The sequence below is a fragment of the Syngnathus typhle genome, linkage group LG14 (assembly GCF_033458585.1).
Source record: "Syngnathus typhle isolate RoL2023-S1 ecotype Sweden linkage group LG14, RoL_Styp_1.0, whole genome shotgun sequence".
Classification (NCBI taxonomy): domain Eukaryota; kingdom Metazoa; phylum Chordata; class Actinopteri; order Syngnathiformes; family Syngnathidae; genus Syngnathus; species Syngnathus typhle.
The window spans coordinates 5,114,855-5,142,094 of NC_083751.1; the positions used below are offsets into that span (position 1 = coordinate 5,114,855).

The 27,240-nt window shown below is 43.7% G+C and overlaps 2 protein-coding genes across 3 annotated transcripts in view; one reads left to right on the forward strand and one right to left on the reverse strand.

Moving 5' to 3' along the window:
- Positions 1 to 24,179, forward strand: polrmt (polymerase (RNA) mitochondrial (DNA directed)). 2 transcript variants are annotated; one of them, XR_009717913.1, is made up of 22 exons: positions 1 to 203; positions 454 to 552; positions 646 to 1,379; positions 1,507 to 1,640; positions 2,092 to 2,278; positions 3,135 to 3,284; positions 4,217 to 4,384; positions 4,464 to 4,634; positions 4,944 to 5,183; positions 6,024 to 6,809; positions 7,063 to 7,185; positions 8,253 to 8,375; positions 8,609 to 8,788; positions 9,603 to 9,689; positions 10,650 to 10,763; positions 13,741 to 13,793; positions 14,015 to 14,113; positions 14,275 to 14,347; positions 15,164 to 15,255; positions 15,631 to 15,704; positions 16,766 to 17,005; positions 23,836 to 24,179. XR_009717913.1 is itself a non-coding variant. In XM_061297655.1 (21 exons), exons 1-21 carry the CDS (start codon positions 41 to 43, stop codon positions 16,813 to 16,815), a joined length of 3,900 nt encoding a protein of 1,299 aa, XP_061153639.1. In that variant the 5' UTR covers positions 1 to 40; the 3' UTR covers positions 16,816 to 18,243. The 2 variants fall into 2 exon arrangements, 1 of the variants encoding a protein (XP_061153639.1); XM_061297655.1 differs by lacking the exon at positions 23,836 to 24,179 and having other exon boundaries at positions 16,766 to 18,243.
- Positions 18,227 to 27,240, reverse strand: part of hcn2b (hyperpolarization activated cyclic nucleotide-gated potassium channel 2b) — an 18,714-nt gene continuing 9,700 nt past the window's right edge. The window contains exons 6-8 of the mRNA XM_061297656.1: positions 26,580 to 26,820; positions 22,525 to 22,689; positions 18,227 to 20,811 (exon numbers count right to left, since the gene is read on the reverse strand). Coding sequence (XP_061153640.1) covers positions 19,907 to 20,811; positions 22,525 to 22,689; positions 26,580 to 26,820 — 1,311 coding nt within the window. The 3' untranslated portion in view covers positions 18,227 to 19,906. The remainder of the gene's footprint in view (positions 20,812 to 22,524; positions 22,690 to 26,579; positions 26,821 to 27,240) is intronic.

The window sequence follows — 27,240 nt, forward strand, 5'->3', positions numbered from 1 at the left end:
CTTAGTCTGGAACAAAATGGCGCCCTAGTGCTGGGATGCAATGCGGTTATTCCATGTCAACATGTCACTCTTAAGGATTTGTGCCTTGGTCAAATGTCTTAATCGGCGCAGTTTGTTGGAAAAATTAACGTCTCGTGCCTCTATTTCGGAATGTTGCCAGCGATGTCTCTCGATGAGAAATAGTGCAGCGAGACGACAAGCAGGTGAGGCGAATGCTGTCTAAGTTTGCCTTTTACGACTACTGGGTCTTATTTAAGGGCATTTATGTTATTGTCTCATTTTAATTCAAAGCTGTTGTGCACAATGTTTAATATTCTCTCATGCAAAATTTGATATCGTATTAAGACAAAAAAAAGTATGATCAACTTAAGTAGGCTAAAGGACAACTTGGATCCAAACTAAGTTTGGTATTTTACTAATTCCTTTGTTGTTGTTGTTGTTTCTTTATCCCAGATACACAATTGCATCTTCAGCGAAGAAACGTTTCATTTTCGGTCCGGAAGACAGAAGATGCAAAGAAACATGTAGTGAAACAGTCTCAGCTGTTAGATGGTAAAGTATTTTAGATAATAAGACATTTACATCTATTAGCAATTTGTTTGGTCATTAATTTTCATCACCCACCTTTTAATTCCTCCCTCTAAGTGCTAGAGGCCAGGATCCAACAACTTCAACCTGATGGCATTGTCGGTGTCCAAAAAGCAAAAGTGGAATTTCTTCCTACTCTCTCCACCAAGAGACACAAACACACCTCTGCCACAAACACACCTCAAGAGAAGCCCGACATTTCCAAATCGCCGCAAACTGTTATGACGTTATCCTCCAAATCTCAGCCAACTCGCTGGCTGGCGAAACTATTTCGAGAAAAGAAAAGCAAGTTGAAAAGACGGAAGCGCCTTCGGGAGAAACTGCAGAAGAAGGCAGCGGAACAAAACGGCGATGAAGACATCCCCAAACTTCCCGGCACTAGTTACAAAACGATATCAATCAAAAAGACCGCTGAGAATTCCAAAGTTCAAGCTGCTGTATCACATAAAGCCCCCAAAAGCAAACCAAAGAACCAGAAGAAGAAACAACCCAGTTCAAAGGACCAATTAACCGATGAGGAACTGGTACAGTTGGATGAAGTGCAGCTGAGGCTCATCGAGCAAGGCAGTCCTTGGGCCTCCTCAAATCAGCCGGAGCATCTTCTACACACCGGCGAAGAAGCCGTGGGGAACACCCGCTCTTGCATCTTCTCCTGGCTGGAGGCATGCGTATTTGCGGGGGAAATTGAGCGAGCAAATAATTTCCTGCTCAGCCAATACAGAGTTCGGAGTCGACGAGCTGTACTCGACGCAGACGTCTACAACATCATGATGCGGGTCTGGGCCAAAAAGGTACTCTCCGCCCCAACTCTAAATATCATTTAATTATCATTTGTCTATGAAGTACGCCTCTGATGTAAAATTGACATATTTTGGCATGTATAAGTGCATTGGATATATATATAATTTGTTTTTGTAGGGCACCTTGAATCTGATTGGCCGCTTGTTTATTCTGATGGAGGAAGCCGGTCTGCGGCCAAATACCGGCTCATATTGTGCTGCTCTGGAGTGTATGGGCCGCAGTGCGCAATGCTCTCCCCGAATTATCTCAAGGTATGAATAAGTAAACTGGCTGCTGTCCGAGTTTTAAAATGTGTGTATTACCAAGACTTAACACCAGGTGTCGTGCTTTCTTCAGTCTTTCCGTTTTTAAATCCTTGTATTTTATTAGAGCTGGTCACCGCAATGTTTTCTCATGCCCTATGTTACATAACTGAATTATTACTTCATGTTCATTGAATTATTACCAAGCAGGTGTGGCAATTTCAAATTCATTGCCCTTCATGACAGCTTTGTGCCTGTGGGTCAGCAGTGCACCTTTTTTGATATTTGAATAATTCCATTGCTCCATCTGTCCTTTGTATGCTTGCTTTATCAGCGTTGAGCAGTCCGAGTGTTTGAGATCTTTTTGAATCAACATTTCACCGACAGTCATTGAGATTCTGCAACTGTTATTTGTAAACAATGAATCAAGTTTGGAGTGGAACCATTGTACCTTGCGCAGGTGCTTGACCCACATGGAGAAGGATGGCATCTCTGTGGATGATATCTTCAGCCAATGTGTGTTCCGGCTCGATGAAAGAGACATGGTACTGAAGGCCATACACATCGTCCAACCCGACTACCAGCCCACCGGTGACCTTACCACAAGCCAAAGCTCAGCGGTGTTGGTTAAGGACTTTTACCAAAAGGTATCCCTCTCATCTATTGGGACTAATACACAGTTTCTACCAAGTTTTTGTTTCCTCAAGTAGATGCATTACCTTAATTGTAAGATCCAGGTTGGCTTCCACTTAAATAACATGCCGTGCCATAAATAGACACCCACCCACCCACCTCTGATAAAAGCAACAACAGGGGGTTCCACTAGATGGCTGTAATTACCTTTGCAGAGACTGAAGATCCTCTCTGCCTAACGTTGCTTGATTCTCAACGCTCCTACCACTCTGCTGATTTTCAAAACCTAAGCAGATATCGTTCAATGTCGGATTTTTGCTGTTATTATCCCTTGAAGGGTAGATGACTCAAGTTCCAGCGATCCCCTTTGTAAATGATCTGGAGTGTCTCTCACCTCTTTGCTCTTTCAATTTTTCCATTCGTCCCATTCCAAGCATGATATCTATAGCCTCCACTTCATTCTCGCCTCCTGTTTGCTATCTTCTATCACATTGTGTCTTTGTTGACCAAACCGAGTTTTTTTCCCCCCCGTTTTATAATTCACAACTGACGTCATTGGCGACCTAACGGTTGAAACGCTGCCCAAATAAACTGGCTCGCTCGATAGCGGAATAGCAAACAGGACGGTCTCTCGTGGAGCCTCGGGAGACCGTGTTGGTGGCAGAAGCTCAAGCTCATTAGAATACTGTTTGCTCTGTGTCACATGCTTATATGAAATGCAGTTTGATTTGGGTTCAATTTAGTCATTGCGCCTTCAAGTTCACATTAGGTTCCATACTAAATAATAAAATGGTGGCGTTAAGATGGTGAGCAGAGATATTATGACCTTTCTCCTAACTCCAATAAATTTTTCCATGTGTGTGTTTTCAGAGGGATACCCACCAGTACCCGAAGCTGGATTTCACTCGAGACGAGCTCCGGGAACGTCTCAAATTCCAACTCAACATAGAGCAAGCCTGCACAGTCACTATTGACTCTGTCGAGGCAGTAAAGCCCATCACAGAAAGCATGGCCAAAATGGTAAGCCATCATCTGATCTTCGGTCTGACACCATGTATCAAACATCTTCTGGTTGGAGATGGCACAGGAATGTTACCAGCGGTCAAAAAACATTTCCAGCCTACTCTATGGTGCATATTATTCAGGAAGTTTTTATTGGACGCTTAACAAAAGTGGTGAGTTTTTGTCTTCACTACTGAGGCATTTTGGAGGGCATCCATTGTCCACTGCAAGTATGGAGGAGAAAAACGGGTTCTCTCTTCTTTTCTTTTTTTTCTTCTTCTTCTTCTTCTTCTTTATAAACCTTGGCATTTACAGTCCTGGCTGGCTCGTCTGCCTCTGCAGATGGGCTACGTGGGAAGCGAGTAAGCCGAGAGTCCCTAGTGGCCAGGAAGCATTTACAGACACAGCGACCCACAGGCAGGCCGGCAAGGCTGAGTAATAATGTATTGTAACAGAAGACCCCGGAGAGGAGACAGTGAGAGTCACCTTTCCATCTACCATCCAGATTGTTTCTGAAACCGCTACACTGGCTGGTTAAAAAAAAATTCAGATCACAGATAAAGTATGATACACATTCAGGTTGAGCTTTTACTCTGAGAAAGTGTCGCATCAGAACCCTTGAGAGAAGAGTTGGCTTTAATCTGCCTTTGACTTTTACACTGAACTCAGGTCAACTTTGTGCGTTCACACAGTGAATTGGCGTAGCACAATTTGATATATTAGATGGCATCATCAGGCAGGTGTGCTGTTGGAAATACTTGCCGCTAAGTGACAATTGCTTTTGACACAATGGCAAAGAAGAAGGAAGAAGTGTCAGGTGTTAAAGTTGACACCTCTGTTCTAGCAAAACTGTGACTTTCTTTCAGGTTTCATACTACCTTAACTCTGTCCGCCGTTTTGTTTGTCGACTGTCGTCCGTGTTGTTCTCACAAGCAATGTCGTCCTTTTAGAGGGCGTTGTTTCAGGAGCAGCGGGTTCAGTGGCGTAAGGCCCTCCTCCAGGCTTTCAGGGAGGGCAAGATGATCCTAGGGAAGACCAACACTAAGGACTTCAGACTCAACCTTTATCCCTACCTCTGTCTGCTGGAGGACAACGACTATGTGGATATCATGATACAGGTACCCGCCGCCATTCAAGGAAGTCCTGTGATTGGTTGGCTCACACAACTGACTCTTTGTGATTCTGTGTCCGTACCAGAGCTTTTCCACCATACCACCCAGCGGAGAGTCCTTGATGACGTTGGCCAAAGATTTGGGCACCCGCGTTTACACCAAGTACTCTGTCTACCAGAAATACAGAAATCAGATGGTGGAAAAGCTAGGCACAATTTACAGCGCTTACACCAGCCTGCTAGCCAAAGACACTGAGGTACGTATATATATTTTTTAAAAGAAGTGTAAAATTTGACCAGAATTTCAAATCACCGTGTGAACAAAAAATCCACTTAATATCTCACCATGAAGACAAAAAAATATGATTTTGCCAAGTTAAGACAATCCAGCACAACATAAAATACATTTTACGGCCACCATTTTGAAATTGACGGTTAATCATTAATCAGAGCTGGCATCGGATATAAACAAAAATGGCTGGTGTTTTCCAGCGAGCTCACTTTCTCAGAATCTGTCAGTACTGTGTACTTATGCGTGAATACATTCTATCGACCTCTCCTTCTAGGCGTGTAACATCCTTCCCAGGGAGAAGTGGTGCAAGCTGGAAACGGAACACCCATCGGGGCCCACGCTGCAGGGGTGGGAATCCTCCTGGCCGCACATCGTCATTCTGGAGCTGGGAACGTACCTGCTGGACCTGATGGTCAAGAACCTTAAGATCAATAGCGACATCCTGAGTTCCACCTACGAGAGGAAGTCCATCCCCATCCTTTACCACATGTACGCGTTTCGCAGCAACCGACAGGTACGGCGTCCGCCCGCGCATCCCGACATGACATCATATGGGTGAGAAAGAGAGAGAGACTTTTTCATGGACTAATAATGACTTGAAGCATCTGAATACACTTGACTTTGGCTTTTTTTTTTGTCACTCTTAAGTCAGTGTCACCTTTTGCACCCTAATATCCACTGCGGCGCTCCCTTGAGGGCAAATTATAAAAGCGCTTAGCCTCCCGCGCAAAGAATCCAGGCTAATCCCTTTTCTTAGTGCCTCTTTTTTAATTGGCTCGTTGATTGGCTGCCACCAGACTCCGCGGGAGGGTGAAGTGACCGTATCACGGGAAAGCGCGAGGAAAGACTTTGGGGACTCGACGCACGACAAGGAGATAACTGAGCTTTCACCTTTGCGCTTACGAGGCAGTTCTGGCCGGCGCTGCCTTTTTTTTTTTTTTTCTCCTGTTGCGCACTTTGGAGGTTAGCTCATCAGGGGAGCTGCCTAATGACTTTACGACACAGCATGACAGTCTGAGCGGTGCAAAGCAATGTTGGCCTTATTTATTTTTTGCTGTCTGGTTGCTGTTTTTCTTCCCATTCGACTGTTTACAACACATTAGCTTGAAAGCCACAGCACCAAAAACTACAATAAGAGTGGGGTAAATCAGTTTGGTGGCTATAATTCTGAGTTTTTTTGTTTTTTTTTGTCGTTGACATCATGTCTCGGTATTAAATACGGGACATCCATCTACTTTCTTTAGTGTTTATCCTGTTCCGATCTGACTTTGGGATTGGTCGCCTGCCAATCAAAGGCGGTATTGCTTTTATCGTGACTGTTACCTTTGTGCTATTTTTGTCTCTCTCCGCTCAGGTGGGCTTCATTAAGCCCCACCCCATCCTAATTCAGATGCAGCAGGAGGCCATGGAGACGAAACTGACCTTCGACTCGTTCGTGATGCCAATGCGCTGCCCTCCTCTACCCTGGACCTCGGCCAAGTTTGGCGCGTACCTGCTGACCCCTGCCAAGCTGATGCGCAGTATGGATGGGGCGAGTCAGCACGAGGAGTTGTTGGAAAGATGCCAGAACCTCGACCCAGTCTTGGACTCCCTTAACCAGCTGGGAAACTGTGCCTGGAAGATCAACAAACCTCTCCTGGACATCATCATCTCCATCTTTAACGATCGGGGCAGCGAGAAGCTGGACATCCCTCCTCCCATGTCAGAGGCCCCCAAAGTTCCCCTCTTCAACCCGCTGGATGCCTCTCACACCGCCAGCGACAAGGCCCACAAGAAGCGAGAGGTGATCAACGCCAGAAAGAAATGCAACGAGATGCACAGCTTGCGCATGGACGCTCTCTATAAACTCTCCATCGCCAACCACATCAGGGACGAGGTCTTCTGGTTTCCACATAATATGGATTTCCGGGGGCGCACGTATCCCTGTCCTCCTTACTTCAATCACCTGGGAAGCGACGTGACCCGCTCTATCCTGTTGTTTGCTGAAGGGAAGCCGCTCGGGCCAATGGGCCTGGACTGGCTCAAGATCCACTTAGTCAATCTGACGGGCTTGAAGAAGAAGAGCTCACTGCAAGGGAGGCTGGAGTACGCCAATTCGATCATGGAGGACATTCTGGATTCCGCTGACCGCCCTTTAAACGTGCGTGCTTCTTCATTACCGTTTGATTCGTAAGCCACTCACGTGACCTCGCGTCTAGCAGCTAGCCAAACGGCGCTTACCCGACTTGCGATTAGCACTGGCCACAAATGTGTAGTCTTCTCGATCCTTCCTCTGAACATTCTTAAAATTCTGCTGTACTTCTCGCTCACTAAAACCAAACGTTTTGTATCCTGGCTTGATATAAATAATGTATGCGGGGAAACGTGCCTCACGCTGGCGTTTGCCTCCTCAGGGTAAGAAATGGTGGATGAATGCAGATGAGCCGTGGCAAGCGCTCGCCTGCTGCATGGAAATCGCCAGCGCCGTGAGATCTCCGGACCCGACGCAGTTCGTCTCTCATTTTCCTGTGCATCAGGTACCGTTAATGTTTTCCATCATCGTTGTGGTTTCATTCAAAGAGCTGTTATGACAATGAAGACTAGTAATGTACTGTATAGTCACATGATTTTATTTTTTTCATTCACACGAATCTCCATTTTATTATTGTGACATGGTTGTTAAAGTGCAAAGTAGTGCTACTTCATGAATGGACCTTTGACACTTCAAAATGTTATCATCATCTAGTATGTGATTCTAAACAGGCTTCTTTGGTTCTTTTCAAATCCTGTTACACAAAATAGACTTGGCGTTAACAAAATAGTCTGGCCATCTGCCCAATGTTGTCTCTCCATGTGGTGACAGACTGCATTCTTTTCTTTCGGAAACCATCCAATTCAAACTATTAGATTTGAAATGACACCAAAAAAAAATCCAGGTTTTGCATAGCCTACCTTAGGGACAGAGAATAAAGTCTCTGGAACATTGCCACTTCATTCCCGTTGATGAATGTGCTTTGTCCTCCATGATGAAACGTGATGTGGAACATGAGGAGCCTGTAGGAAATCACATGCATCATCAGCGAGACAGCAACCAGGAACATTTCAGTTGTAGTTACATGGTAGAGCTAAATGGGTTGGGGGAGATGAATCCATTTTGCAACCAATCAGATTTGTTATTAAGGCAAGACGATGCAATTAAAAATAACAATAATGACTTCCTTCAACTAACAGAGATTTTCTGCTGAATTTCTTATGTTATAGTGCCAAATGCAATAATGAATACATCCTACTTTATATGCTTGATAGAGGATTACTATAAATTAATAAAAGTAATTGGAATATAGAATGAGATCCTCAGCTCATTGTCTTATCAGGCAGCCTCCAGTTCATATTTTAGCTCAGGATTATGACATTAATTATTCAATTAATTATCAATAAATTAACACCTTAACCTTTTGTTTTATTCTTTTTTCCAAGCTAAGTTGCTGCTCTGATGAATCTCTTGTGTGCTTAACATATTTTCTTCATGATCCATTTGCCCTCCATGTTTTCTGTCCTCTTTTCCATCACGTGGCTGCTGAATCTTTCCCACCATCTCTTCCAGGACGGCTCCTGCAACGGGCTCCAGCACTACGCCGCACTTGGCCGCGACGTTATTGGCGCCACGTCGGTCAACCTCGTGCCCTGCGACGTGCCGCAGGACGTCTACAGTGGAGTGGCGCAGCAGGTCAGATGTTGCTAAATAATCCGCGCATATTTTTCCCCGTAAGATATGCGAAAAAAAAGGCTGAGACTAAAGTCGTGTATCGGCACCACAGAATGTGACAAATATTTTGAACACAACATGGTGCAAGATGTGATTGCGCAGTTCCTAACCTTGTGGCCTTGATTGCATCAAACTGCAATGAGAGTCGGCTGCCTCCTGTTTTCCCCCACAACAGCACTCACTTTTCGTTTCAGGTCGAGGGGTTCCGAGCCCGCGACGCCCAGAGCGGCCTGAAGATCGCCCAGGTCCTGGAGGGCTTCATCAACAGGAAAGTGGTCAAGCAGACCGTGATGACTGTTGTCTACGGGGTCACGCGCTACGGGGGAAGGCTCCAGATCGAGAAGCGCCTGAAGGAGATTGATGAGTTCCCAAAGGTACAGTATTGAGCGAGCGAGGTGAGCGGAGGAAGGGGAGGGGGTTCCCTCACGCTGCACGTCGGTTTTATTTTTAGCACGGTCTCTGCTCAGGATCTCCTCCATCGTATGTGGGGCGCTTGCTGGTAGGCGCGAAGCCCTCTCTGCTCCCGCACATTTATCTCACAAATGATAGAAACGGAATAAATTGTCATCCCTTTGACATTGACGCCGCAGATTTACGAGAACGGCCACTTCCACACGCCCGATCGCAATGCCGTGAAATATTAGACTTGTGTGGTTGTATCGATGAGGCCAGGAGTGCACGGGAAACAAAGAAGAGACATGTGATACTGCGCAGCTATTTTTAGGCACAAATGGGTCCTCAGTGGTCAATGGCTCATTCTTCGTAACCATCTAATCTTCTCAAACCGGACACATTTTACCAAAAGTTGATCTCATTTCCAGTGCCATAGTGGCTGTGCTAGCTATTATTATCATCTCACACTCAGGAGTGTTGTTGCAGATGACTTTTGCATCATGTCCCCTAATTGCTTCATCAGGGAATTTTTGAGAAGTGGCAGCGGAGGGATCCGTGGCAGATAAGGACAAACTGGAGTTCCATAGGAAAAAGTCCTAATGAGTCTTAAATCTTCTCTTAGGTTTGCAAAATATGCACAGCGGAAGTCAAACTGCAAACAATTTTTAGTACAACCATAAAGTTGGACTGCAAACTGTCATCATTGATTCATTCACTCATCTTCCAGACCGCTTAGGGAGGATCATTTTCAATGATGTACAATCTCATCATCTGGTTTTTTTTTTTTTTTTTTAGGAATATGTATGGGAGGCATCACACTACCTGGTGCGACTGGTGTTCAGCGGCCTCAAGGAGATGTTCACAGGGACCAGAGAGATCCAGGTGGGTTCAACATATCCATGCTTTTTTCCCATCCATTTCAATTGAGCACATTTATTTGATATACGCTACAATAAATTGATTTACAATCTTAGTCCCAGTGCCACTTTGCAAATAATTACCACAACTTTTATGAGCATATATTTCAAGTTTTGCTCAAGGGTGACTCAATGAGAATAATATTTCATCAGAAGCAACAGATAAACAAACAAACATCACTCCGCAGTTGAAATATACTGTCGCTAACTTGTGCTGAGTAACGTCCAGCTCCACTGAGAGTCATATTTTCCTCTTATTAATGACTCGCTCCTGGCATTACGTGTTGGATGATGAAAAAGTGCAGACGGCACACATTCGGGCTCCATTTATAGCATCGGGACTTGCACCTGGTGTGCATTATCTTCACAGCAGAGCACGGCCCGCTACGCTAATAGAACCGGCGCCCGCCCGCCCGCCGCTGTGGCGTTCCTCCTTGGGGGATTGAGCAGGGACAGCCCGGGTCCGAGATAAAGAATTTACGGCGGCGAATCAATCCCGCCGCTGACCTCCTTCCTTCCTAGAACACGTCCCATTTATTCTCGGCACAATCTCTCCCCTCGGGCCGCCACCTATCCATCCACTCATTGATCAGTCAGTCTCTAACTATCTAGTTAGTCCATCCGTCACTCCCCGGCTGTCTTCTTGTCTTTGTTTCTGCCTCAGACAGAGCGAAAAGATGAGAACGCATTTGCCCAGGGAAAGACTATCATCCATCTTCCTCACCGATGCGTGTGTGTGTAGTAACTTTGTGGCATTACTGGGACTTAAAGACAAAATGGGGCTTTACAAACAACACTGTTGCATTTAGCTCTTACTGCAACAATTCCTCACCTGTTCCTCAGCAGGTCAGCGACCAAAAAGGTCACTTAATGATTTATTGCTCGTTAGCATATAGAACAAGGACACGACTCCCGTGTGTTGCAGGACTGGTTGACGGAGAGCGCCAGGCTCATATCCAAGGCGGGACACACGGTGCAGTGGGTGACCCCCCTGGGTTTGCCCATCATCCAGCCCTACCACCGCACGCGAAGCCAGTTGGTAAGCAAACGTACAGCGGTCATTTCCCAACCTTTATTGAACTAGGGCACATATTTTACATTAGAAAAATCTCATTACTCCGCCCCCATAAAAGTCACAAAGTACAGTATACTGTATACAGTACTGAAATAATGATCTTGTATCAAATAAATGGTAAATAAAATTGGATCATTTGCATTAGCGCGCCTGACGAAAGCTAAAAACTTGAGAATCACGCTGTTAGCCTAACTGCCCATCTGTCCGAACCGTACCTAAAACTAAGAGAGAATTATTTGTACTTTTCATGTAAAAAAAGTAAAAGGATGGAGATTCGTGTAAATGCCACGGAATAAATATTTCATAGCCAATTTGCCGACCACTTATTGCTTTCCTCACTGTGCTTTGGCATGGTTTGAAAAACACTCCTTGGAATAGCGCAGTGCTTCTCAATTATTTTCTGTTACGCCCCCCCCTAGCAAGAAGAAAACTATTCGCGCCCCCCCTCCCCACCGTGACTATCCTAACTTGTCTTGTAAGTCGTAAAATGTTGCACTGTCGCAAACGTGACAGAAGTAACAATGAGAGCGCCACTGCCCCCTGCTGTAGTAAACGCGCAATTACACTTTATTCTAGTACTGCCAAAAAAAAAGCCTGTTCCCCAGGGTCACACGCGCCCCCCCAGGAATAGCACTTGGGGGGCGCGCCCCACTATTTGAGAAGCACTGGAATAGCGAGTGCTGCCAACTTGTAGAGTCCAAATAGATTTTTTTTTTTTTTTATTCTAATATTAAATGTTGCAAAACAAACCTTTCAGTAAATGGACATGAATTTTGTCTCAAAATGTGCACTTGCGGTACTTTGTTGGTTTCCCAGTTTCAATACCCGACCGCTAGCTAGAAAAAGACACGAAGGCTTTTTGTATATAATAACGCCCGCATGCCATTCTCAACGTGCGGGATGCTTTCCCAAGCCAGAGTGCTGCGGCTAGAATGTCCAGGTCCCGATAGGTTGGCTGATGGGAGAGTGCGGCGCTGACGGTGCCGTGCGATTGGCATGAGTGGCCCCCACTGTAATGGAGCTCCACAACATCATTAGAGTTGTTTGTCACCGTGGAGAGGTTGACAGTGGCGTGTCTGAGAGATAAATGTCAGCGTGGAGATAGCCCGCGCGCCAGGATGTGTGCACGCGTGTGTGCGTGCATTTTTACAATCGGTTATTCCTCGTGTTGTAGCAACATTCTGTCCTCATTTTTGGTTTGAATCAGACTCAAAAGTTCATAATTCCACCTTTTACCAGAATCATTTTTCTATCTTTAACACAAATTCTTTTTGCCGTAGATTACCCACCATGTAGCAGGGGATTACCGTGCTGTCATTTTTAAATAAGAATATGTGAGTGATTATATATATCTCCCCAGGCTTATTAGCAAATGAAGGACGCGCACATACTGTTTAGCAGATGCCAAACGCATGCAGCCAGCAAGGCCTCAAGCTTGCCCACTGTGCCGTCCTCTCTTAAGTATGACATCAAGCGGAGGGTCGCTTCAGAAGGGAGAGCGACACCTCACAAGAAGGTGCAAGGGGAGCTTCGCTGGCAGATGGTGGCTCCCTCCGAGTCCATCATCTCTCATCCCGTACTTTCTTCCCATCACTTCTGCTTGCTTTAATGTCCGGTATGATTAGCCCTTTGAAGCTATCATATTAGCGCGCACGCGCACACCGATGTAGTGACAATGAAATAGCGTCACACTCCCTTTATCCTCTGCTTTAATAACACTCTAATCCAGCTGCATCACCGTGGCACAACAAAAAAATGAAAGTAACTTGCAGAAAGGTCACCCGAACGCATTGATGGATTAAATTCAATCTCCCTCTCTGCTTAACTCCAAGGCCGTCGTGTTACCGGGGGGTCATTTGTAATTAGACCAGGGATAGGATTGCATCTCCCTCAACGATACATGTGCCAGAAGTATAAATACCAAAAAGTACTCGAGTACATCTCATGGCTGATGTGTGAGGAAGCGGGAGAAGAATGGAGCGTGAACATACATCAGAGGCTGCCTAACAGGATTGCGAGGCACTAATCGGCTCAAGGGTCACTCCGGCTCACATTTCTTGTTTATTTTTTTTTACTCACTCCTAGCATCTGGGTTAGCGGGTTTTTGACTGGATCTTTCAGTTTCATGGGTGAGAATTTGGTCAAAAGAAAACAATGTGCGTGACCATTTGTGGATTGATGTTTTATGTTACGTGATGATTGGGGACATCTTGCTTCTCTGTGCTTCATGATTGCTTTTGTACCCATCGCCATCCGCACCTCAGCTCTCAGGTGATTTACACCGCAGGGACCCTTTCTCCCCCGCTGCTTTCCTCCTCCCGGTTAGCCAAGGTCTCATTCATCAGAGCCTTGAGTCAAGTCTCAGCTCACCCACACTCGCATTCGAATCAAACGGGTCAAACGGGGCACAGTACAATGTAAAATAATGACCTCATTTGTGTGTGCTTTCCGTTTAGCACACCAAAGTTAGCTTCCATTACTTTGACTTCTCCTCGCTCAGACATGCCGGGGCATAAAGATGAAAAGCAGCTTGATGGACAGAAACCCTGCACCCCCCCACCCCGCAACAATCCTGCTCAAGCGTTGATATACGAGATAACAACCATGGCAGAGACTAATGGGCCAATTTTTTTATCCCCCCCCAAACTATTTTCTTGATAAAAGTGCGATTATGTCATTCATCCCTACCATGACCTTCAAGGAATCGACTCGAGCTATCAAAGTGAGTTGCTTAGTAACTCCTCGCTGAACATCACCGTGATAATCCATGTAAAGGCTTGTCACCTTAATTCCGCAATCTCTTTGCCTTCCTTCACAACCCGCTATCTATTAAACTTCATTTGTTGTCGACTTATTCGCAGTAGTTGCCAGGCGATACATCTGACACTGTGATGATGAATAAATCTGACTGGTACAATTTTGTTGTCTTTTGTTTCTGCAGCTCAATAGTAGAATCCAACAAATCAACCTCCGGATTAACTATGACATCAAACAGTAAGTGTCTTCTACTTTGACCTTAAATCATCTTAATTCTATTCAATCACCTATTGTTAGTTATCACACACACGTCTCAATCTATTTCTTCTCTGTTGTATACGTGGAATCTGGAATAATCTCCCAGCGGGTTTCATTATGAGATGAGTTGCTAGGTTTGAATGCACAAGTGTGACGACACGTTGTAATTAACATGCATGTCTTTGGTTGTTTCTTCTCAGGAGTCCCGACATAATGAAGCAGAAGAACGCGTTCCCACCAAACTTCATCCACTCGCTGGACTCGACACACATGATGTTGACGGCGCTTCACTGTCACAGGTTTGTTGCTAGCTAGCTTCTTTTTTTTTCTTTTTTTTTTTAATATACGCTACTACTCATTATTGCTTACAAAGCAGTCCTATGTATTGTTTTCATCTACATAACCTTTTGCAATTTTTAATTTGGTCTATGATTTCTTTTCTCCTTTCAATCTCCCCAAGCTTCGGTTTGACGTTTGTCTCGGTTCACGACTGTTTCTGGACGCACGCGCTCACAGTCGACACCATGAACAAGGTATTTACTTTCACTTTCATCCTTTTGCTATCGCATTTTCTAGCAGTTATAGCTTGAAAGCAGCCAAGCCGTTTATCTCCTTTTTCCGTTTTGACCAAATCAACCAAGCGGTCCTCCCCCAGTACAATTATCTTCTCGCATAATCCCCCGCCCGTCTCTTGACGTGCCGAGGGCCGCCCACCTAATTACACAGGTAATTGAACTCGAGGAAGAAGTATTTAACGTATTAAGATTAAAGATTAAAGTCCCAATGATCGTCACACACACACCTGGGTGTGGTGAAATTTGTCCTCTGCATTTAACCCATCCCCGTGTGATTTTAATCCATCCCCTGGGGGAGAGGGGAGCAGTGAGCAGCAGCGGTGCCGCGCTCGGGAATCAGTTGGTGATCTAACCCCCCAATTCCAACCCTTAATGCTGAGTGCCAAGCAGGGAGGCAATGGGTCCCATTTTTATAGTCTTTGGTATGACCCGGCCGGGGTTTGAACCCACAACCTTCCAGTCTCAGGGCGGACACTCTACCACTAGACCACTGAGCCGGTCAGTTAGTCAACACTCGAGCATGTGAAGCAGAAAAAAAGGCAGTTTGTCTGAATGAACCAAAGCTCACTCAACCGCAACAAATATGTCAGGTAATAAAGAGTGCATGATACATCCCTACATTTTTCTTTAAAATTGGCCCTGGGGAATTATTGCTGACTGACTGTTGGATAGTCTTGCAGTCAGCTTGCCAATTGCACCGCGTCATGCACTTTTTTGATAGGCGTGAGTGAAGAATGCCAAAATGTGACTTCAACCATTCATTACCTTTGCTAGGTCTGCCGAGAACAATTTGTGGCACTGCACAGTCAACCCATCCTCCAAGAACTGTCCGACTTCCTGCTGCACAAGTACTGCTCCCGACTTACGTAAGCGGCACACCCCATATTTTATCTATTAGCTTGACAGATTTTTTTTCCCTGCCAATGCTTGATTTTCTCACCCAGGGCAGGTTTCTCCTCATCTCCTCCTTTTTTTTTTTTCCCCCTCGGAAATAATTGGATATTGTATCCTTTCCACTGTAGCCTGCACCCTCTCTCAGCAAAGTTCACAAAGCGCATTGTTCCATGAATGAGGAGATTTTTAAAAGGCGTCACAACCTTCATCCAGAAACGATTGTTTGCATCCCCTCCTATTTTGCTTTGTGGGCAGTTTTGAATGAGTTTTAATGTGAAGTTTGTACTTGCTTTGTGCAGTTTTCCCTCAAGCCCTAACTTTTTTTATTGTGCCCCCTTCATTGGCAGGTCTGACAGGAAAAACAAAATGTACCTAGAGGACCGCAGGCTCATGCTGCTTCTGGCAGAGGTACCGCAGACAGGTCAGTCAGCATGCGGCTTGTTCCTAAACCTCCGGCCCAGCGCTTAGAGTGGCCGCTGCCCCCAGACATTGAGTGCACTGTGTTGTGTTTGTCCTAATTGGTTGGAAGAGCATCCGTATGGCCTCAAGCGCTGGAACGAAGTGCTTCACTGGAGCTCGCTGAGCATCAATTTTCTGCTTCAGTCAGGAGCGACCTGAGCTCCTAATGGCTTTTGCGTGTTTCAATTCATCACCGATTGCTATATTTCTGAAGAAATATGAGAGAAAAGAAAAAAAAAAAAAAACGGCACGAGAGTACATCACATAATTTATTTTCCTAGAAATTCCTGTTAACTTTGCTTTTCGATTTTTCATTCTCGGAACGAATGGCCCGCTGTTTACAGAAATCCTTTCATCCTTCCAGGGACTTGGAGACGTAGCCATTACGCAAGACAAACCTCCAAACACTAAATCAAACCAATTTCCACATGAGCGACAAACTTTTTTGAAAAAGCGATGAATGGATTTATCGTGCCCACCCCCGCTGCGCGCATGTCTTTGACGCTTGCCCCCCCCCCCCCCCCCCCCCTGAGTGATGGTTCCCATGGCAACAGCACACAAACACGTCCCCGGCAGTCAGGTGCACGGAGGTCCTCTTACCCAAGCGGCCGTCCGAGCACTGACAGCTGGCTGCTGTACAGTGATTGCTAATAATTGTGTTCCGCCGCGACATAATCAGCTTGCGTGGCCCAGGCAGGTGGACTTAATACCGCAACTCATTGGATCCTTTTAATCTTCATTGGGATGGTTACTGAACTTATTGTTCCTGATCTGAGACAGGGAGGTCAACAATGTCACCCGGTTCAATAAGTGGCCTTGGATCTTTAAAACGCCCTAACATAATGTCTTTTTATTGTGTTCTAATTAATACGTAGATAAGACGTTTCAGCAAAAAATTCCACCTGTTGCTGAACTCAACCCTTAATGTGTTTTTTAATGGATTTCCTATTATAAACTTGATTTTAATTTTCCCCTGTTTGTTTTTACATTCGAATTTGAATCATGCCTGTTTTCCTTCTCTAGGGGACTTCGACTTGAGCCAGGTGAAAGAATCCACGTATTTCTTCAGTTGAGCTTAAGTCTCAACACCAACAGTCTTGGCATTGATTTGGAAGATTTTTCAAGCCCTTCGGTCCTTAGACGTTTGGCATCCTGCTAATGAGGCCTCTCTAAGGCCTCTTGGGCGTAAGGGGGCGGGGATGCCCAGAAAGACTTGAATCAAGGAAAAGCAGCGGTTTCATAACAAAACGCTTGCATCAGAAGGTGAGAGCTGCACTCGTGCTTTTCAAGTGCCAGTGATTGGCGATGTGTATGTGTGCGTAGTTGCTGGGCGGGCAGGGCAGGTGGGTGCGGACCCCCGCCAATTGTGACTTGTCGTTATCATCATCATCGACCCATTTCATCAGCATCCATCAATCCATCAACAGCACATGAGCGTTTGATGCCGTCCAATCTGCCATTCTAAAAATAAACTCAACCACAAAGAAATCCACACGTAATGTTTTTACCACACTGGAAAGAAAAGTTGCTTATTTAAATAATTAAAAAAAATAGTATTTTTAATCAAATAAATTTCCAATGGATGAATAGATAAATACTTAGATTTCGTTGAAAATAATCCTTTAAGGATTTTTTGTTGTTGGGGGAAAAAAAACTGTAAAATGATTCCTTCTGAGAATGAAAACAAGAAAAAGTAAAAAATAAAAAATAAACCATGATTGTTTCTGAGGATGAAAACAAGAAAAAGTAAAAAAAAAAAAAAAGTTTCTCTATTTAAAGAAAAGAAGTGAATAAGGTCAAATCAGGAATTAGGAAAACCAATTTTTTTACAATAGTAAAGACATTTTTTTCGATGTTTAATCTTGTTTTCCATTCTGACATTCTAAAAAAAAATCAAGACTATTTTTCTCTGACTTAAATTAGTCTTATAAAAAATCTTTGAGTATCATTTTTTTCTTTTCATTGTGGCTCTCCATCCTCCTTTTCAGTGAGTGGATGTGACAACCATCCCGAAACACAAAGCGTTGTTTCAAGTCAAAGAGCACGCGCTTGTTCTATCAACTTGTCATATTTCAAGTCACCACAAAAGCTTTCCACAGCCTTCACAGCTCAACATCTTCTTTAAAATTTCCATTTTTCCCCGCAGTACTAGTTGAGGGAGCATTTAAAAATAGCACTCGTGGCGTGTGGACAATACTTTTAAGAACCATGTGAGGCGACAACGCTCCTATTCTACTCCCGAAGAAACGGGTCGCTTTGAGCTGATTGTTGATCATGTATGTTACCTCCTATTTATATGTGAAACCGTTTTATAAAACTGATAATTGCTTGTTTATGACGGATTGACAGTTTGAAACTCATTGTGTGTCAGTGCTTAGTATATAAAAAAAATATTTTTGGAAATTTGCTTCTCGATTATTTATTTAGGTGAGTGAGGAAAAGAAAAAAAGACCTATTCACCATCACATTCCTTTATTGCATTAAAAAGTTTTGCAAAGTGAGTCACATGATATTTTTTGTGCTTTTCCAACATGCTAAATCGAGTTCAAGAACAGGACGCATTGGAAATCACATTGACTCTACTATACTATGCTGTATTCTTATTCTATTGCATTGATATATGGAGTATAAGGAACAATGCATTGATATTACAAAGCCACACACACAAAGAATATATTATGTAGAGACTACATACAATGCTAGGCACTATGTAGGTATGCACAGTTTCAGATGGGAATGCAATCAAATAAGGTCAAAGTAAATAACCTTTACGTACAATTAACTACAATATGAAATCTTCTTGTATGTAAAACATTTTGCATCACGATGTGTCGCTGTAGTTGTGATATTGCTGTGGTGTAAAAGTAAAGCAGATATATTAACAAGAAAGTCAACATCACTAACATGAAAGGAAAAAACAAGATGACCAAAAAAAAAAAAATTCAGGACATAATTAGGGTCCAACTGATTGATCGGCTGATATTAGCTCTTTTAAAATCGGCCATTAAAACATAAGACAAAGATGTTTAAATATTACCCCCTCAACCCCCAAAATTGGCAAAGTATTGCAAATGAGTCAAATGTTCTGCCTCTAATTTACATTTCTATTTTTGTATATAGACAGTATACTACTTTTATTAGTAGACTAATAATAGTAATCTAAGAAAAACCTGATGTGCTAGAGAAAACAAATGCTTATTCAGAATGAGCGCAAACAACAAGTTATCTAGAAAACCTGACATGCATCTGTGATTACTACAAAGTTTAGTAAAAATTTGTTGACCCGTGTACTTTTAAGCAGCCAAAAATAAGTTCCACTGGGGCATCATTTGGGCATAAACAAAAACACAGCCGACCTGAAAAATGCTGCTTAAAATAAAACACTTGCGATAGAAAATCTTGAGCTACACAAAGTGAACAAAATGAAAGAATGATTATCATTGGGGGAAGAAACCATTATTGGCACAGCATAATGCAATCCAGTGGAAGGGGAATTAATAAGAGACCCAAACAGACCCGAGGGATTCAATTTTCCACTGTGATTAGGCGGTAACGGTGCGGCAGACATTAGGCAGATGAGCTGAACGGAACGTCCCAGTGAGAGGGTTGGTCGGCAACCTAAATGCTTTTGGACACAAATCGGTGACATCCAATGAACTTTTATTGGCACGGTTGAGCTGCCACTTAAAGCCTGAAGCACTTGGCTGTTGATCCAAATACATTTGAGCCAAGAAGACTGACCTTTATAAAGGATGATCCTATGTTATGCTAGCATGGTGAGTCCTGTTCTTTTTCTAGTCCTCCATCAAAGATAGTTAGGCATATATTGTGAACTAATGCATACAAAGGAGGTGAATTTGGGAGGTTGCTACTAAGATAGGCTATTTATTCTGTGCATTTTCTGCTATGTCAGTGAGCTGAAACAATGCAGAAGAGTTTTGTATCAGTCCAGAGGTGTCAAATCCAGGTCCAAAAAGTAGGACCCCTGCCACAGTTTGGCTGCTTCTAATCAATCAACACGTAAATGAGCTAGCCCCCAAGGAGCGGTTGAGTAAGTTGATTATAGAAGCTAAAGCTAAACTGTTGGAAGATTGTTAGTTTCAGGACCTGGATTTGACAACTGTGAGACTGCCCCTCATGAACCCCAGAAGGCTTTAATTACAATCACAAATTCGAGGATAACCGAGATCGGACTTTAATCTGCTCCGTCTCGGGAAAGCTCGTGATGGAGTCCTTCTTGGGTCGTACCAAGTCCCCGGCGGGTGTTCCCATGGTAAACCCGACACCTGTCCCGAAGGCCCCCACTGACAGCTGGTGGGGTAGCACAATCCTGTGCGTTATAGCATTGCAGACACCCGAATGGCCCGATGGGGTCTGAGCTGGTCCGATGGAAGTCGAGGAGACTCGCGTGGATAGGAGGGGACTCTGGGCTCCCGGGTGCATCACCTCGTGTGGCAACGAGGGCTGAGAGGCTGACAGCGTCCTGGTGTCCTGGCTGAGACTCCCCATTGGCAAGGAATGCGTGCTTTTATGTACACTGGGTCGGTGCACAGGGGTTGCCGTGTGTTGTTGGACCAAAGACAGTTGAGAGCCGGTGGTGGGACCAGCAAGGGCGCCTGAGCCGTAAAGGAATGACCGAGGGCTCTGGACAGTCGGGCTGGAGATGAGTGGAGCGAAAGTACCAGAAGCAAGAAGCTGCGACTGCAACGGCGAGCCAGGATTGGATACATTCTGCAACACCTGGAATCTCCTCACCGTCCTCGGAGACTGCAATGTCCCGCCCCCTGGCGAGTTCCCTTGCATGGGCGGACAAAGGCTCATGGCTACAGCCTGCTGCAAGGTGGCGATAGCGGAACTTTGGGGCTGTGGAGAGGAACCCGCCGGGGTAAAACCCCCAGTGTGCTGAGAGGGCGTTACGGATAAGGGCTGCGGTCGCGGCACGTCCACCTGTTGAACCATCTCACGATCGTACTTGACGATCTCCTGGATCATCTCGTTCTCGCGGTTGTTGAACACGCCTGAGTTGAGATCGTGCTGGACTTTGTGCATCAGGACGGAGTTCTTCTTGCCTAAAACAAAAAGGTTAAACGCATTAGTGTTGTGAATGGCTCCGTGGTTCAAAACAAAGGTTCTCAAACGTACGGGTCCAGAGCCCACTACCAGATATTTTTACAAACACGTGATACACTTTCCAATCACATATCTGTTCTAGTAAATTTCCATTCCAGATGATGAAGTGTCATTTAAATCTGTGGCATATGCGAAGCGAATAAACGAACCGATTGTCTTCCCTGAAGTGCAAAAGGCGGAAAACATCTTGTTCCTTGGAGAACAACAGAGTGCGTTTGTCGACCTTTGTATCATCTGTTTTTGTACATAGCTCAGTAAAACAGATGGGGTTGGCAGCACAACATTACCCAGGAGAGTAGAAAATGCCAAAGAGGTTGATGATAATCTCATGACAAGGCTCATAAAGCGGTTTCACCAATCATCAGCCTTGAGCTCGTTTCCAAAACAGTCCTTTAGGGTTTGGATGAGCATGACAATTAGAGCGAACAGTATGGTTAGACGTACCTTAGGGTTGATCATGACAAATTAGCTGTGATTAAGTAGCTAAGACCAATTGTGGTGTCTTTGAGAAAGACATTGATACCCCACTGTATGGTACCAATGTGGTGGGTCAAAGGTCAATGGATATTAAGCCTAATATCACTTATAGTATGTTATTTAGGCATCATCGATGCTTTAAATATCATAGTGAGCGTCTCAGGCCATGAATCCAAAGAGCACGTTTGTGTGTACGTGTTCTATTTTGACAGCTGTATGGATCCTCAATAAACATTCGTGCTAACAGATGCTTGACAGCAGAATCTTTGAAGCGTGTTGGATGCTGTGAAAACAGATGCCTGTATCGGAATATTGGACTCGCCGAGATGCATTGATTGGGTCATTATTTTCGAATCTATTCAAATTATGTATTCTCATTGCAGCCGCTGTTTGATGTTCTAACAACAACAGAAGGCACCGGCGCTGATTATCGTCCACTGAGTGCACATGAACAGAGTGTTTTTGCTTGATTAGCGCTTTAAAACACACCGTCCAAATATGCACGCTGACCAGCGACTGGTAATGTGTGGAATGTGGTTGCTATGGCAACAGGTGAGAGGAAGCGGGATTTTTGCACCTATGTAAATGGGAGATGAGAGAATGCAGCGGTAAACAAGATAGTTTTTTTAAATAAAGATGATCAATTTGTGTAATTTTATGAGGAAATGGATATTAGCATGCATTTTCAATTAATATGAGTTATGTTTTAATATGAAAAAAATATTTTACAAATTTTTGGGGAGGAATTCGGCAGCCTTTAAAAATAGAGAAAAAAAATCCCTCCATTGCATTTTAATGGGCCTCAATTTTATACAGTAGTGATGGTCCACTGTACATATATTCCAAAAATCAGCAGGCAAATAGTCTGTAATTTAAATGAAAAGGTGCGAGGTATGGTAAGAAGGTGTTTGAGTGCCGTGACACGTGCACAGTGACAAAAAGGGAAAAACCCCTGCGAATAAATTCCTTCATCACACATCTCACTCGTTATTCATCACCGCTGTCAGTCACCGCCACGATTCCTCATGCTTCGTTTCTTCTCATGAATAACTCCCAAGCTTTTATGAATATACATGTCTTCATCTTAGCATTGAAACAAAAAGACACGTTCCCCTGACACGAGCGAGCTATTGAATATAAAAATTGAAGAAAATGCCAGACGATCTGAATCTCACCGATTCTGTCCAACCTGTCGATAGCGACCGTTTCAAAGGCGCGCCTCATCATGGGATACTCTTCCAAGACCTCGTTGAAGTTGTCCACCGAGAGAGAGTACAGACGACAGTACGTGTCCGAACGCACGCTGGCTGTCCGTCGGCCACGGGTCAGCAGACAGATTTCTGGAGAAGAGAAGAAAACAAATGTCGTTCCAGTGTTTTGTTAGTAAAATACCAACATTAAAAGTATAGTAGGTTTAAGCGTGTCTAGGAAAGTCATTTTCATTTCATTTGGAATATATGACACACTTTCACAAATTTTCACTAAAAAATAATGTTTACAAAAGAAGTTCTTAAAGTTAAAATGCAAATGTATTGAAGCTAAAAGTTAAATACAACTGAACTATACATTTAAAGGCAGTGATCATTTTGAGTACCTTACATTGTGACTGGTTTAACTAGTAATACAGGCAATTATGAATATATAATATAATATATCTAATAACATTTTGGGGTGGCATGTCAATTACTTGAATTATTATTATTTTTTATTTTTTTTATTTTTCTTTGTTCTTCACAGCAATAATCGTGAGTTGTTTGTCTGAGGTTACTTCGACCCGATGACTGTGAATGGCGTCTGTCGGATTGAAAACAGGCTATAATCGGAGACGGGCCAGCTAAGCTCCATTACATTCAGTCTTATTTTTCACGTCGTCTTGACAACCGCGTGTCAAAATACCGTTGAGAGCGTACTCATGAAAAGTGGGCAAGACATGACAAATGATCGCATCATCACTATTATGTTGTTCTAATGGGGTTGCACCTGCATCAAGCGACATGCTGACCGGGTTGTTTTAGGGAAAGTTGTTTGAAAAACCATTTACGAAATCATCTACTACATTGTTATCCAATATATCTACTGAAATTCCGCATTAGATTGCTGGTTTGAAATTTACTTTTATTATTATTTTTATTCTTAATAAACATTTATGTTCAAACTTGTCTGGTGTTTTATTCCTTGTTTTTATTTTTTGGGGCATTAAAATAAAAATGTGACATTTGGTTAACTGCTTTATATGACAATATGTATGTGTTTTACATTGTGTAGTATGTGTTGGTGTCGTTGAACGATTTGCTTGAACGAATCTTTTGAGAGAACTGATTCTAAAGATTCAGTTCACTTAAAACAGTGCTTCTCAATTATTATTAATTTAGAAGTAAATGACGTCACTTCCCGTTCACGAACGAGTCGTGAATGGCATTTCCCGTTCACCAACTGAATGCATCTGTGAGTGAACGAGTCAGTCATTGTGTGATTTGCATTTCCAGGTCATCGCGAGAACGGACCAGTGAGGGAACGAATCCGGCCTTCCTTCCCCCCGTGCATCAACGCATCAGTCAGTGAACAAGTTAGGTCTCCCTCCTGGCGTGAACTATGTGAGCCAGAATGTTTAGGATTTAAGATTTGCCAAGAAAAGAAAGAACCACTCAGTGAAACACCACTTCTTTTATGCGCGTTTTCTCCAAGATAATGGCTTTATTGCATGAGGGGATGCGCCATTATGCTTCACTTTGGCTAATCTTGATATTATAACACTTATAGTAAATTTTAAATAACATGTATGCATATATTCGGCTAAATATTGTTATCCAATGTATCTACTGCAATTTCACGTTAGACTGCTGGTTTGAAATGTACTTTTATTATTATTATTTTAATAAACATTAAAAACCTGTTCAAACTTGTCTGGTGTTTTATTCCTTGTGTTTATTTTTTGGGGCATGAATAAAAAGCTGACATTTGGCTAACTGCTTTATATAACAATATGTATGTGTTTTACGTTGTGCAATATGTGTTGGTGTCCCCCAAAATAAAGAGCAAGTAGGCAAATCCACATTCTTGACACGTACAAAAAATGCATAAAGTTATTAAAATGGTGGTGTACCTAATAAGAGTAACCGTGTGACGTCACAGATCAACCTGTCAATCAGGAGGTGGGGGTGAGGGCTGATGTGGCACTTTTCACTTTCAGTTCAGCTTTGGCCATGATTTTTCCCTAATGAACTGGCCTGTAATTAGGTACACTTGAAAATGGCGGTGTACCTAATGGAGTGTCCAAGTGACGTCACAGATCAACCAGCCAATCAGAAAGTGGGGGTGAGGGCGGGTGTGGCACTTTTCACTTTCAGTTAAGCTTTGACCATGATTTTTCCCTAATGAACTGGCCTGTTATTAGGTACACTTGAAAATGGCGGTGTACCTAATGGAGTGTCCAAGTGACGTCACAGATCAACCAGCCAATCAGAAAGTGGGGGTGAGGGCGGGTGTGGCACTTTTCACTTTCAGTTAAGCTTTGACCATGATTTTTCCCTAATGAATTGGCCTGTTATTAGGTACACTTGAAAATGGCGCTGTACCTAATGGAGTGTCCAAGTGACGTCACAGATCCAACAGCCAATCAGAAAGTGGGGGTGAGGGCGGGTGTGGCACTTTTCACTTTCAGTTAAGCTTTGACCATGATTTTTCCCTAATGAACTGGCCTGTAATTAGGTACACTTGAAAATGGCGGTGTACCTAATGGAGTGTCCAAGTGACGTCACAGATCAACTAGCCAATCAGAAAGTGGGGGTGAGGGCGGGTGTGGCACTTTTCACTTTCAGTTAAGCTTTGACCATGATTTTTCCCTAATGAACTGGCCTGTTATTAGGTACACTTGAAAAATGGCGGTGTACCTAATGGAGTGTCCAAGTGACGTCACAGACCAACCAGCCAATCAGAAAGTGGGGGTGAGGGCGGGTGTGGCACTTTTCACTTTCAGTTAAGCTTTGACCATGATTTTTCCCTAATGAACTGGCCTGTTATTAGGTACACTTGAAAATGGCGGTGTACCTAATGGAGTGTCCAAGTGACGTCACAGATCAACCGGCCAATCAGAAAGTGGGGGTGAGGGCGGGTGTGGCACTTTTCACTTTCAGTTAAGCTTTGACCATGATTTTTCCCTAATGAACTGGCCTGTTATTAGGTACACTTGAAAATGGCGGTGTACCTAATGGAGTGTCCAAGTGACGTCACAGATCAACCAGCCAATCAGAAAGTGGGGGTGAGGGCGGGTGTGGCACTTTTCACTTTCAGTTAAGCTTTGACCATGATTTTTCCCTAATGAACTGGCCTGTTATTAGGTACACTTGAAAATGGCGGTGTACCTAATGGAGTGTCCAAGTGACGTCACAGACCAACCAGCCAATCAGAAAGTGGGGGTGAGGGCGGGTGTGGCACTTTTCACTTTCAGTTAAGCTTTGACCATGATCTTTCCCTAATGAACTGGCCTGTTATTAGGTACACTTGAAAATGGCGGTGTACCTAATGGAGTGTCCAAGTGACGTCACAGATCAACCAGCCAATCAGAAAGTGGGGGTGAGGGCGGGTGTGGCACTTTTCACTTTCAGTTAAGCTTTGACCATGATCTTTCCCTAATGAACTGGCCTGTTATTAGGTACACTTGAAAATGGCGGTGTACCTAATGGAGTGTCTGTGTGACGTCACAGATCAACCAGCCAATCAGAAAGTGGGGGTGAGGGCGGGTGTGGCACTTTTCACTTAAACCAGGGGTGCTGACCTCCAGTCCTCGAAGGGCCACGTTCCAACATGTTTTCCAAGTGACCCTCGTTAACGGACACTCCATTAGGTACACCGCCATTTTCAAGTGTACCTAATAACTTCCAATATGTTTTTCATTTTCAAATCAAATCAGTTTTTATTTACCAAGTTTGAGCATGCCAAACAAGGAATCTGACTCCGGTACATCCCGTTCTCTTTACAACATTTAGGTAGCTAGCCTGAAAACAACTGCAAAACAAAGGTTTTTTTCTTTCACTCTTTTACTCAAACACAATCAGTATAATAATATCATCAACTACAAGCCACCAAAAACATAACATGTTAGGTTCCACTGTTATTTGAACTCAGGTTGATGGGGTGAAAGTCCACAGCACTCACCACTATGGAAACCTGTCTGGCTTTGAGATGGATCTGGAACAATTGCAACAATTACTTTTCCCACCGCGGCGCTTACCTCCAAAATAGGATCCGTCGACCAGCTTCATGCCCACGCTGCCTTTGGTGAGCACGGTGACCACACCATGCTGGATGAAGTACATCTTCTTGCCGATGGTGCCTTCACGCACCACGTAGTCAGCCGGCTGAAAGACCTCGAAACGTAGCTTGGTCAGCATGGCCGTCACGAAGTTGGGATCGGCGTTGGCGAACAGCGGCATGGTCGCCACCAGCTTGCGGCAGTTGAAGTTGACGATTTCCTGACCGACACCGATGTTCGTTAAAAATTGTGACGTGTAAAATGATGTCTTTATTTACTTTGCATACAATAATTTCTATTTTTAGTGTGACATTAAGATTTTTTTTTCACCACCAGCGATTAAATTATGATTTTTTTTCAGTGATACTTCGCTGAATTTTTAGATTATGACTTTTGGCTTTCATCAAAATTATGATTCTGTGCTTGATAAAAGGCACTTTTTTTGGCTTTGTTAAAGCTTTTTAGATTTATTTTTCCTATGGAAAATTGTAAGACTATTCAAAAGAGACTTAATTAAAAAGTGACATAAAGGTGACTTTAGGTGTATCAATATTCAAGCTGCATATCATACTGACTGGAGGGTATAATGAGATTGCGTGCGTGTGTGTGTGTGTGTGTGTGTGTGTGCGCGCATGTGTGT